Source organism: Leopardus geoffroyi, chromosome D2 (genome assembly GCF_018350155.1).
Source record: "Leopardus geoffroyi isolate Oge1 chromosome D2, O.geoffroyi_Oge1_pat1.0, whole genome shotgun sequence".
Classification (NCBI taxonomy): domain Eukaryota; kingdom Metazoa; phylum Chordata; class Mammalia; order Carnivora; family Felidae; genus Leopardus; species Leopardus geoffroyi.
The window spans coordinates 73,885,981-73,898,888 of NC_059334.1; the positions used below are offsets into that span (position 1 = coordinate 73,885,981).

The 12,908-nt window shown below is 52.2% G+C and overlaps 1 protein-coding gene across 2 annotated transcripts in view; it reads right to left on the minus strand.

The window, feature by feature from the left end:
• HSPA12A (heat shock protein family A (Hsp70) member 12A) overlaps window positions 1–12,908 on the minus strand; it is a 168,119-nt gene that overhangs the window by 20,903 nt on the left and 134,308 nt on the right. For both annotated transcript variants that reach the window (XM_045439079.1, XM_045439080.1), the window contains 3 exons: window positions 9,322–9,508; window positions 6,872–6,976; window positions 1,690–1,806 (listed from right to left, as the gene is read on the minus strand). In XM_045439079.1, the coding sequence (XP_045295035.1) occupies window positions 1,690–1,806; window positions 6,872–6,976; window positions 9,322–9,508 (409 nt within the window). The remainder of the gene's footprint in view (window positions 1–1,689; window positions 1,807–6,871; window positions 6,977–9,321; window positions 9,509–12,908) is intronic.

Consider the following 12,908-nt stretch of genomic DNA (forward strand, 5'->3'; position numbering starts at 1 on the left):
GTTGGGCACGCAAGGGGCTTCCCCGCCAGGCCTCACTGCCCAGAGAGGCAGGAGCCAGCCCGAGGCTCCAACAGCCCCGAGAAGTCTGCCAGTCCTTGTTCCTCTTTCTTTTTCAGGCTAAAAATAAGAACTGACCCTTTTCCGGGTCACATGTTTGTTGTTGAAGTTTTCCTGCGGGAAAACGAGAGTCAAAGTCACGAATCCTGAGTACCCTCCCTGTGAAAACGGAGAACATAGGGCTGTGCCTTCGTCCGACAGCTGTGTCCCCGCGTCCTGTCTCCGGACACGGCCTGACGGCTGACGCCGGGGAACAGCTCCAGGGTGCCCAGGGTTTCTGTGGACAGCCAAACCGCATTTGGTTTCTTCCTTTTTAAAGAAGTTGCCTCTTTCTGCCCCGTCCGCCCTCTTCCTTCATCCCTATAAAAACAAATCTATTTTTGGAAGATACATAGGCTGGGCCAGATTCTCACGCTGAAGGGGAGGGCAGAGGGGAGAGCCTACAGCGAGGAGGGAAGAAAGAGAAGTGGGGAGACTGAGGAATGGGGACATTGCTCTCCCTTGATCTCTGTCCGGCACCTGGAGTAAAGCTCCAAGTGTTGAGTACAATCTATGGCCCCAATGAAGGTGTCATGGTACCCACGACCATTCTGCTACATTCGGTGCTCAAGGTTGATCCAGTGGGTTACTTGGAAGGAAAGGTTCCTACTTATGGCCACAAACTCAACATCAGAGATCTATCCCCTGGGGAAGGTGGCTGATCCCTGGGAGGTATTGGCCGGGCCGGGGAAGGGGCATCTATTCCCTTCGTGATTTTCCCCAGCCCAGCGCTAATCGAAGGTTCTGAAATGGACTCTCACTGCACAGAGTGGGCCCAGGCCCCAGGGTGGGCTTGCATTAACCCAGGGGATTAAGTACAGCCGGAGCCAGCTCTGACCTGTGGGTCAGCACAGCGGGTCAGCACGGCCAGCCACTCCTGGCATGAAGTCAGACCCTGGTGGCAGCCCCGTCATGGCACAGGTTGCCTGCAAACAGGTCCACGGCACCAGTGATGCCCCAGCGCCCAGGAGGGACAGGCTGGCCACTGACACCGGAACGCTCTGTCCACGGCGCCGTGGTGCTGACTGGCACCGTGCGCAGCCGTGCCGCTCCCTCATCCACGTGCCTGCCACCACGCAGGTGTGGCGACCTCACCACCCCCTGGCCCCCTGTGTGTGCTCCTGTGTTGCTCCCAAGGTGAAACGTGCAGAACACAATCATGTTTCCCTTATTTCCCAGCCACGGACGTGCAGCTTTCAACCTCCACAGCAGCCCTGATGTGCCTGGTTCATGGCCATTGGCCTTGTCTTTATTCTTTTCTTCTTCAAACATTCTTGCTGCCCAAGCCTCTTCCTTGAGGTTCTCACTTCCATTCACCCACAGAGAAATGTCTTGGCACCCCACTTTGAAATCCTAGCCCTGGGGAGTCTGCAGTCCAGAAGGTATAAAACGAGAAAGAAAACCGAGCCCGGCCCAACCCCTGTGGATATGACCCCCGTTCCTCCCCCAGGAGAAAGGCTCTATGTCCCCTCGCCAGTGGGAGACCCCTCACTACCTCCCAGGGAGGCCTACGAGTGCTGGGGACACCTGAGTGGGGTGACAGTCACCACTGCGGGCATCCTGGGCCCCCACCGGCCCCACCCCCACACTCACCTGATAGGCAGCTTGTCTCATGAACTGCTTGGCGGGCTGTTTCCAAATGGCGGGCACTGTGATGACCCATCTGACATCAGAGTTCTCAAACTCCGATCCCGCTTGGTCACTCAGCTCCTAAAACCAAGGGAAATGCAGCAGGTCAAGTGGACACAGCTGGTCCTCCTACAGCTTCACCGAGAATTCCAAGCTTCCTGGCCATGAACTCTTGGGGTAACTATTGGGCCACCTCCTGAACTTTCCAGTGTCAGGACGCAAGGGTCTGTTTCCTGAATATTCCACAAGCAGGGAGCTCAGCTCCTTTCACTCACTGAACGTGACTGCAGGCAGGAAGTGGGGAGATCAGAAGCCTTTGGCCACTTCTGAGTCATGTGACAGGGAAAGTGACAGCCTCCCAGGCCTCAGTTTCTTTATCTGCACAATGGGCATAATAATCCCTAGCTTATACTAGTGTTGGAAGGGGTGATAGTTTTCTGAGAGCTCCATTTCCTGGGAACTTACTCTGTGGCAACCTTGTTAAGCACTTTGCATAACTCATCTCCATTAATCCAAGAATCCCATTAGGAAGGGATTATAACTCTGCCTTTTCTACAGATGGGAACCTTAGGCTTAGAGATGTCCAGAACCTTTTGATGACCACACAGCTAGGAAATGGCAGAACCAAAATCTGGACCCAGACCCAGGTATATCCTGACTCTTAAAGGCCAAGGTCTTAACTAAATTGTTACATGTAGTCTCGCGTCTAGAACAGGGCCTGGCCCACTTGTCGAAGGAGTGGTCACTGTCCTCTACCTTATCACAAGGCCAGCACATCAGGGGAGTTCTCCTTGCAGGACAGGAAGGATATGAACATGACCTAAGCAAGAACCAGGCTGCCCTTAACTTCTGGTCAAGGTTAAACCACACCAGCAGAAACCACGGGGATAAATGGGATGGGCAGAAGCATCAGAGGTTTGCACCAAGTCCCTGCAGACAAAATACGTCTCTAGAATACTTCTCAGACTCAGTATTCTCATCTGTAAAATGGGGACAATAAAACTAACGTACAGTGTTTCTGGCAAGAACAAGTGAGAACACACGAGGCACATCTCGCCCGGAGAAGACCTCTGATAAAGCTAGTTCCTTCCTATCCCTTGGCTCCTGTTGCCACAGTCACCAGACAAATCCGAAATCAAACCTAAACACACACTACTGCCCTCCTACATCAGAGTCGGTTCTGGGGACGTGTTTCAGAAGAGTAACAGGCTGGCCATTTGTTTTTTCTGATGGGTGTCTCATTTCCTCTACTGTTTCAGTAGTTATCTGGGGACCGACCCACCCTCTCACCGAACTAACTTCCTGTTGGATGGCCAGTTCCTTTTATTTTTTTCCTTTTAAAAAAGTTTTTTCATTTTTAATTGTGACAAGAACACATAATATAAAATCTACCCTGTGAGCCTTTTGTAAGCATACAGGTCAGCAGTGTTAAGTAGGTTTAGTAAACTCTTTCTTAAAACATGTTTTTAGAAACATCTCTGCATTACGCTCATGTGAAACAGCAGGGTTGTTTGTTTGTTTCATTGTGTTTTATTTCCTCGCAGGTCTGCCTTGGGCTTTAGAGGCACGTGAGTGATGATGGGTTAGGAAGGTATGCTAAGTATGCTGCCGATCACCATCCAGTCTGTTTTAGACTTTTCTGGGTTTTTTTGTTTGTTTGTTTGTTTTAAGGCTTCAGGCCCAGGAAAGAGTCCAATCCGCGAAGCCCGGTGTGGGGCTTGAACTCATGACCCTGAGATCAGGACCTGAGCCGAGCAAGAGTCAGACGCTTAACCGACTGAGTCACCCAGGCGCCCCTATTTTAAACTCTTCAAACAGGAAAAGGCTCAAAACATGAATGATGGGCTTTCCTGGCCGGAGGGAAGGTTGTTTAGACAAGCTGTTTGTTCACCAGTGGATGGAGTACAGCTTGGAAGCGAAAGGGCCCTGCCGTTAATTAAACTCCTCATTATGTCAGGACTTTCACTTGCTTTCCTCCAGGAAAGATGAGCCTGCTTCATGCACGTGATTCCTCAGATATGCTGCTTTAGTAGATATTCTCCTGTGCTTATCCTGGGCCAGCAAGCAACAACCCCTCCTCTGACTCCATCTGTCCTTTAAATACCAGCCAGCCCTCTCGTGAAGGGCCCGGTCCTTCTAAATCTCCTCAAAAAGCTGTTCTTCATGGAATTTCTTGAAGCATGTGCCCCGCTGGGAGAAGGTGTTAGCAGGTTCCAGCTGAGCTGACATATTCGAAACCACACACCCCCTCCTGCACCCCTGCTTGATCTCTGCCCCCCCCCACCTCTTCCCACCCCTTCTGAGACGGGCTGTTCACCTTTTTCCCTTTAACCCACTTGAAACACAATTCAATGTCAAGGACTTTCCCAAGTCCTAAATTTTCCCCGAGTCCCCTGGCTCCTCCTTCTAACCCGAGGGCCCCCGGAGTACTCGGCCTCCCTCTGCTCCTTCACCTTTCTCGGGGTGTCCACATCCGCTACAGGCAGATAGTCCTTCACTTGGCTGTCTGGGCTCCCAGGTGCTGCGTCCATCCCCCTGGGATCTCGGCTGTTCAGGCTGACACAGGTCCACCTCTCTGGGCCCTCCTGGTCTGCTTTGCTGTCCCCAGGAATGATGGTGCTCTCCCCTTACTACCTCCTCCCTCTTACTCCTTCTTCTGTCCTCTCCCCTCTCCCCTTCTGGTGGAAGAATTATTTCCCAGGATCCACTTCTTCCCTCACCGCCCCCCCGTCTTTCTTCTGGTCTTCACGCTCCCTAAATGACCTGCCACTCTGTCTCAGAGTCTCAGAGCCTTCAGACACACCTGCTTTAGGATCGGAGTCAGCTGCCTCCACATGGCTTTCCTCCGCCCTACAGGCCCTGGGATGCGGTGGTCTCCCTCCTTCTAATGCTATGTCTGTGGCCATGACATTCCCCTATTAGAAATCCTTTGATGGCTCTCCATTACCCAAGAAGTTCCTTAGCTTGGCATTCGAGGCTCTGCACAGCCTCCACCCGAGCTCACTGTTCCCATTCTATTCTACAGCTGTGCCCTTCTCCCACTCAAAACTGCTTGCTTTCCACAGCTGTTGGCTGTGTTCTCCTTCCCCTGTGCTGTTCTTGAAACACCCACCCTGGGGCACCTGGGTGGCGCAGTCGGTTAAGCGTCCGACTTCAGCCAGGTCACGATCTCGCGGTCCGTGAGTTCGAGCCCCGCGTCGGGCTCTGGGCTGACAGCTCAGAGCCTGGAGCCTGTTTCCGATTCTGTGTCTCCCTCTCTCTCTGCCCCTCCCCTGTTCATGCTCTGTCTCTCTCTGTCTCAAAAATAAATAAACGTTGAAAAAAAAAAAAAAAAAAGAAACACCCACCCTTCCAGCTGCTGCCAGTGAGAGGCCCCCAATGCCCCTCGTCCAGGGAGTTTTTCCTGATGCTGCACTTTGGGCAGAATCTCTGCCTTCACCAAACACCCAGTTAGTGACCCCCTCACAACACTGACCCATTGACTACATGCTCCTTCGCACTGTGTTTATTTTGACACTCCTTCGGATCTGGCACACAGGAAGGAAGGAAGGAAGGAAGGAAGGAAGGAAGGAAGGAAGGAAGGAAGGGAGGGAGGGAGGGAGGGAGGGAGGGAGGGAGGAAGAGAGAGAGAGAAAGAGAAGGAAAGAAAGGAAGAAAGAAAGAAAAATGAAGAAGGTACTTGAATGAATGAAAGCAGTATCACGTTCTCACATCTTTGTTTCCCTCGAGCCCTATTTCTAGAACTCTATTTCCAGAATTCACTAAATTTCTACTAGTGATCACATAATACCAAATGCTTCTAAAGTTCCCAATTCTTTGTGGATAAAGCTCAGTACACACATCTGATTTACACCCACTCATCACCATGCCCATGGGAGGACACTGAGTGGACAGCTGTATTCCACTTAGAAATTAGCCATTCTCCCACATCCAGGACCATCACTGCACAAACCTTTGCAACAGTCATCCCAGGGGTTCACTCATATACCAGCAGCTTCCGTGGGGTCTGGGAGGGACAGCAGCAACCATTTGCCAATAGTTTACTGTGCACAGCCCGGAGGGAGGCTTCACATCAACCCACGAGGTACACAACCTGCCCCACTCTTCAGGTTAGGGAGGTGGGTGTTGGAGAAATTAAGCGCCTTGCCCGAGATCACACACCTGCTACGTGTGTCTTCTGCCCGTCTTTCTGTTTTTTGTTTGTTTGTTTGTTTGTGGAGATATAATTCACATACCATAAAATTCTCCTTTATAAAGAAAAGTTTATTTATTTTGAGGGGGGGAGTGGGAGGGGCAGAGACAGAGGGAGAGACAGAATCCCAAGCAGGCTCGGTGCTATCAGTATGGAGCCTGATGCGCAACTAGAACTCATGAACCGTGAGGTCATGGTCTGAGCCAAAATCAAGAGTTGGACGCTTAACCAACCGAGCCACCCAGGTGCTCCCTAAAATTCTCCTTCTTAGAGTGTACAGTTCAGTGGGTTGTAGCAGATTCACAAGGTTGTGCAACCATCACACTATCTGAGTCCATCACCCCGCAGAGAAACCCCGTTTCCTATTAGCTGTCACTCCTCCCCCCTCCCCCCTCCCCCAGCCCCTGGCAACCTCGAATCTGCTTCCTGTCTCTGTGGACTTGCCTCCTCTGGCCATTGCATACAAATGGAATCCTACGGTATCGTCTGGCTTCTCCTCCTTAGCAGAACGTGTTCAGGGTGCACCCATGTTGTCCCGGCCATCAATGCTCTATTCCTTTTTATGGCTGAATAATATCCCATTGTAGGGACAGACCCCACTTCGTAACCTGCTCGCTGACGGACGTTCGCGCTGTTTTGCTTTTCTGTGATTACAGAGAGCGCCGCTATAAACACTCACGTGCGAGTTTTTGTGCGAATACATGTTTTCATTTTTCTTAGGTGTCTGAGGAATAGAATCGCTGGGTCATGGGCTAGCTCTGTGTTCAACCTTGAGAATCTGCCAGACTTTTCCACGGCAGCTGGGCCATCTTCCATTCCCGCCAGCAGCGCACGAGGGTGCATCCTGCTTTCTGAATGCCAGTCCTACCTGTCCTCCCTCAGGGCGTTACCGCGCCCCACCCCCCGGGGGGCAGGTGCACCTCCCCCACCACAGGGCGCTGGCACGTGCCCTACCTTCAGCGCCTGCTCCTTGAAGTGCTGCAGGGCGTAAGCGAAGATTTCAAGGGCTTTGACTTTCTTGCCGTTTGCTGCCGTTAAGTCTGTATCCATGGTGAGGTCCTGGTGGGGGAGAGGAAGGAATAGTAAGGCCAGGGAGGAGAAACACACCTTGTAGCTTCGGGAACTGCTACCTGGGGATCCGGGGAGCCCGGCGAGCCATATTTCTGTTTCTTGATATTTGGCAGACCAGGATAGTGTGTCCCCCAAAATGAGACTGGCAGCATTGTCCCCTTACTCTGTCGGGGGGCCCTTGCTGTCCCCTTCAGCCCCTCCCTCCACTTCTCCCTATTTTCCTCCCTCCCTCTTGTTCTCTCTCTCCTGGATCCTCACAGAGCAGAGGTCTCGGCACAGTGACAGAGCCCAGGAAGGGGGAAAAGTCAGCAGGCACCACTGCTGATGCCATTTACATACCATTTCCACACTTGGACACACATGGTCACCCTCAGGAGCCCCCCCTGGCGGAGGCCTAAATAATCACACCAACTCGCTGACGTGCACGATGCTTAAACAGACATGAAGCTTTCGTTTCCCAATAGGCTGCCAACCAAGTCTCCAAAATAGAAGAGCTCCTATTTTAAGGCTTGTGCTTAATCCTCTTGGGAGCACAGCATCACTGCCTCCCTTCCTCTGCCAGAAGCTAAAGCAGTCCGGTCCTTGGGTAGAGGATGCTCTGGGAGACGCTGGCTGGACTGGGGTCATAAAAAAAAACGACAGGCAAAGTGCTCACAGGGGGGAGATGGGCAGAGAACGGGAGCGAACATCAGGAGGACGCTCCCAAGTCAGCCCGAAACCAACAGGCTCCTTACTGCCGGGGCGAAAAATCAGTGAGGCCTCCGGTTCGATCCCGGCTGGGTAACTAGGCTTTGCCTTTAGAGCATGAAGGGGCACGAGGCTACTAAACCAGCCTCGTGGAGCCTGTCAGCCGTCCTGAGCCATGGACGCAAACTCACTCCTCCCAACCAGCCACCTCCCACCCCTGGTGCTCAGCAGAGACGCTCCAGATTTGGGGAGGCGACTCCCAGGCTCAGAGAGGTGGCCGAGCACCTGGAAGCCATAGGCTCAGAACTGAAAACATTCAAAACTGAAAAAAATTCCTGTGCTTTCCACCTGCACAAGATTGCTGTTCAGCACTGACTCCCATCAGGTGAACCGGGAAGGATGTATTTCTAGCAGAAGTCTGTCTGCTGCACAGAGATAGAACCACACCAAGCAGCACGCAGCCTTGGAGACCGGGTGCTGGCAGCTGGGTTTCCATTAACATTTGTCTTGTCATCTGCAAGCACTTAAGAGCCCACAAGGAAAGCAATAATGGGAGCTAGCAATTAACTAGAACTTACTAAGTACCAGGCTGGCTCTAAGAGCTTTGCGTATTTTGATTCCGTTAATCCTTACAACATCCCCATGAAGAAGGCACTGTCAGTGTCTCTATTTTACAGGAGGCGCAGAGAGGTTAAGTAACTTGGATTAAGTATCTTGAAGGTGGCAGAGGCAGGATTTAAATCGAGGCCGTCTGGTCCCAGGGTCTTAAACACCATTGCCATCCTGAATCTCTAAGTACCAAGAATTAAGGAAAATTTATGGGATAAAGTGCTCAAACTGAGGAGAACCTGTCCTGTGGCCCAAATGTCTCCATGAAGCTTGGGAGATGGGCCTAACTGATGGAGACAGCTTCTAGAACTGGCACACTGGGAACAGAACTGCTTTGGGAGTTGAGCCTCTAACAATGGGGCACTTGATTTCCTGAGCTGCCTGCTTCCCCACACAGAGAGTAATGGGCCAGTTGTTACTTTTTTTTTTTTTTTAAATTGATTGATTGATTGAGAGAGAGAGAGATTGAGAGGGAGACTATCCCAGGCAGGTACCACACTCAGCACAGAGCCCGACGTGGGGCCTGATCTCACAAACCGTGAGATCATGACCTGAGCCAAAATCAAGAGTCAGACGTTTAACTGACTGAGCCACCCAGGTGCCCTGCCAGTTGTTACTTCTAAACTAGTTAGTTAATAGCTACTGTCCTAGGTCCCCCAAATGCCCCGAGCCCCCAAGTCCCTCCTTCAGAATTCCTGATCTCCCAACGACCCAGCAACCGAAGGGGGATCTCCTGGCGTGGCATGTCCCCCACCCCTATGCCTCCAGCCAGCGTCCACTCTGGTCAGTTTCCAATGCAAACAAGTTGTTAAATATTCTGAATATCTCTCTGCCCACGTGTATAAAAGGAAGTGCTGTCTACTCCACAAAAGTGTTGAGTGTGCCAGGTCATCTCTAAGATCAAGGTAAATGGATGTTAATTTCTGCTTGGGAGAAACCTAAGGGTTTCCTGAGTTGGAAAGACCTCCCCCACCCAGGCTGGAGGAACCCTGTCTCTCCAATGCGGAGGACCTGGGGCCAGGGAGAGTAGAGCTTACCCCAGTGGTATGCAACTTCATCTTGAACTTCTCCAGGTACAGCCACTGCTTGGCCTCATTGGGATCCAGGTCATGGTAAAAGTCCCTGGCGGCATATCCAAAGCTGTGGAATTTCCTCTCGGGAGTCAACAAGATGGTGGTCGGGGTCTTCTGGTTGGACACCCCAGGGTCGCCTCCTTCCCATCGCCTGACACCAAGGAAAGGCAGAGGTTATGGGACCTTCTTTCATAAGGCCAGTTCGGACAGCAGTGATTCAAGCACCTACACGTGCATGATTCTTATAGATGTGGGTGCTCATAATAGCTGCTACAGATGCTCTCTGGTTCAGCTGGCTGAGCAGTGATCACTGATAAGACTTCGCTTAGAAAGCAATACAAAAGGGGCAACCACCAGGTTCTTGCTGAATAATAAGGTCTGCTTTGACCTTCCACTCAGTGTTTACTGAGGATCTACTCTGTGCAGGTGCCAGTGACAAGGAGACGAAACATCTCTCTGCCTTCCAACAACTCACGACCTAGTAGGCGATGTCTTTTGGGGGGGAGATAAGGGGGTCTGTGTTTTTTAATTTGCAAGCACCCCAAGCAAATGTATAGCTGGTTTGTGTCCTCTCTAAAACAAGGTAGGGTATAAACAAATACATAAATACCAGGCTTATCGCATGGAAACAAGGGGCCCAGGGAAATGCCCTGGGGGTCAGAGAAGGCAGAAGTGCCAGGTGGTGGGGCAGGGGAAGAATGCAGGGCTCAGGAGAGACTCAAAGGACTGACAGGGAGCTAGATCTTGAAGGACGGAAGGGCACTGCAGGCTGCTCAGAGGTGGGTGAACACAGGACATTTACTGGGATGCAAGCGACCGTGTGGGGTAGAGAAGGAGTACGTAAATGGGAAGTGTGAGAAACAAGATTGGGAAGGTGTTTGGAAGCAGGTGGAAGAGACCCCTGGGGAGAGAGAGACTTAACCAGTGAGTAACAGGGAGCCACTAAAGGTTTTAGGGCAGGGGTATGGCAGAATCCGAGTTGGGACTGAACAGAGCAAACTGAACCAGACAGGAAGCCAGGAGGCTGAGGAGGCTCAGGCCTGCTCTGGGAGCAGAGACAATGGGGCTCCAACCAGAGTAGAGGAAAGCGGTGGAGGAGGAGGGGCCATCCCCAGTGAGAGCCCAGCTAAATGGCAACGGAGGTGAGCAGGCGCTCACCTCCCAGATGTTCCAACTTCAGAGCCTAGAGGAGAGAGCGCCCTTCACAGAAACCGGGAGCCCTGACCAAGGAAAGAGGGAAACTCCAGGTGAGCCCGCTGGCGTTGAACTCCCCGGACGGGGTTGAAGATGTAAGCCTGGCGTTCACAGGAGAGACCCAGGAGGAAACAGACTTGGGTGCCTCCATACCAGGGTGACAGCCACCGTGACAAGGTGGCAGGAGAGCCCTGATGGGAGCAGTGAGGTGGGAAGGGACTATGTCCCGCAAGTCTGTGTGCTGAAGAGGTGCCAGAAGAGGCGAGAGGTGAGGACAGACAGACAGGCAGAGGCTGTGGGATTACATCCTGGAACTGATGGGAGGGTAAGGGAGTGGGGAAGGGGGTCAGTGGAGCCCCAGAGAAGCTTCCTTCCTTCCCCCAGATAGAAAGAAGGAGAACACGAAGAAGAGTAGAGAAAGCAGGTGACTCGAAGCTTCTCCCTCCTGCTCTGGGGCCACGGCAGAGAAGCCACGGCTGCCACGGTGGCCAGGAGGCTCTCTTCTGGACCAGGTCCCGGCTCTGCAGCTGGCTCCCATCCTGCCACTAGCCACATGACCACTACGAGGAGCATGTGGTGGTGACACAGAATAGGAGGGGAAGCACACCTCTCCCCTCTCCCCCCCCCCCCCCCCGCCTGCCAGGAAGGTGGCACAGCACCTGGCTGAGCTCACACCTGCTCCTGACACGGCACCGTGAAGCTTTGGTGGCACCATCACAGTCCAGGCGGAGAGTCGACCTAGATTTGCCATGCAGATGGGCCTGGAACCGTCCCTGGCAGGTGCCCCAGTCAAGCTCCATCAAGATGCGGGCTTCTACCCAGGGAGACGTCCCCGTGGTGACCCCACTGAGACACAGGGATGATCATCACCCAGGCAGACACTAGGCACCTGAGCCAGGGTGACATTCCAACGTTTCAACGAATGGACTTCCTGTTACCATTAACACTGCCATTTTCAGTAGGCAAGGAACCTCCTGAGTTTTTCCCCTTCCAATTTTTATTCCTCCCTTCCTATTAACATACAAAAAATTAAGCTTTCGCAGTCATAATTTTGTCAGTCTGTATCATGGTTATGTTAACCTGTTCTGATTGAAGTAAAATTCAGGTAGAACCTCTCTCCAAAATCTTCCCTACAAGAACTGAGATAATGTCTCTAGAGAACCTGAACGCTGCAGCTACTGGGTGAGAATTCCTCCCAAGCAATTGCAATGTGTTTTCTGCTCTTCTTGGTTTGTTTTTTTTTTTTTTTATTTCCAATTTTCATTACAAGGCTATCCCTTTGAAACAACATTTCTTAAAACAACTATGTAGAAGCTAATAAACACTGGTTCTAGCTTTTCCTAGCATGCTCTTGTCTCTTCGGGGTTTCCCTCTCTGGGGATGACAGAGCAGACCCCACGGCAGGTGTCTGGCTAACCAGAGGCAGAATCCTGCTGACGACTGGACACAGAGGGCTATGCTGTCATCAGCTTTTCATTATTTCCTGATGACAGGACACCCCCGGGTCTCTGCAGCCTCTTAGGATATCTAAACCAAGATTGGGGCAGGGGTCACTTTTGCTTCATGACTTATGTTTTAAGCAGCACGCTATAAAAACGCATAAGCTCTTAGTCCAGGAGCGATACCGAAATTCCACAATTACCAGCTAAAGGAGTTGTTGCAAAGCCAATCACAATGCATCTTGAGAGCCATCCTTGGGTTTGGAAAATCAGAGTGATCAACTCCTGGCTCCCAAAGCTTTGAGGGGCCACAGACTCTGCAGGAGGGCCACGCGCCAGACCGGAGGAGCCAGTGTGGGTGCCGGGATCGACCAGAGTCCTCGCAATTGGTCACGCGTGCGGATGGGGTGGACGAGAGGGCGTGCCAGGCTGCTGTGTGCCTGGTGGGGCGGGGGTGGAGGGAGGGGCGTCCTGAGCACAGAGTGTGTCCCAAGAGACCCTGGGCAACTTCAGGGTCACCCTTCAGGTTCACGTGGCTGAAATCCACCCCTCTGTTTTTTCTTAGGCATGGTGCTTTCTGCTTCTGGTCACCGTCATGTAAGAACTAGCACCTTGCCTCCTTACATTTCAGTCCGTGCTAAGCCCTTGACGGGAAATCTCATTTCATTTGTGCACACTCGGTGAGGCAGTCAGTATCCCCATTTCGCAGATGAGGAAATTGAGGGTTAGAAGGCCCAGCGCTTGTGTAAGCTCACACAGTATGTGGCCGAGCTGATGCCTGGACCTCCTCCATCACAGATACCCTGAGCCAGCACCTCTTGCCCGAGCTGCATGCTGGAATAACCTGGGCCAGATTTCAAACGCGCTGTCCACGCCCTTCCTCAGACCAACTGAGTCAGAATTAAGTCAACGCTTTTA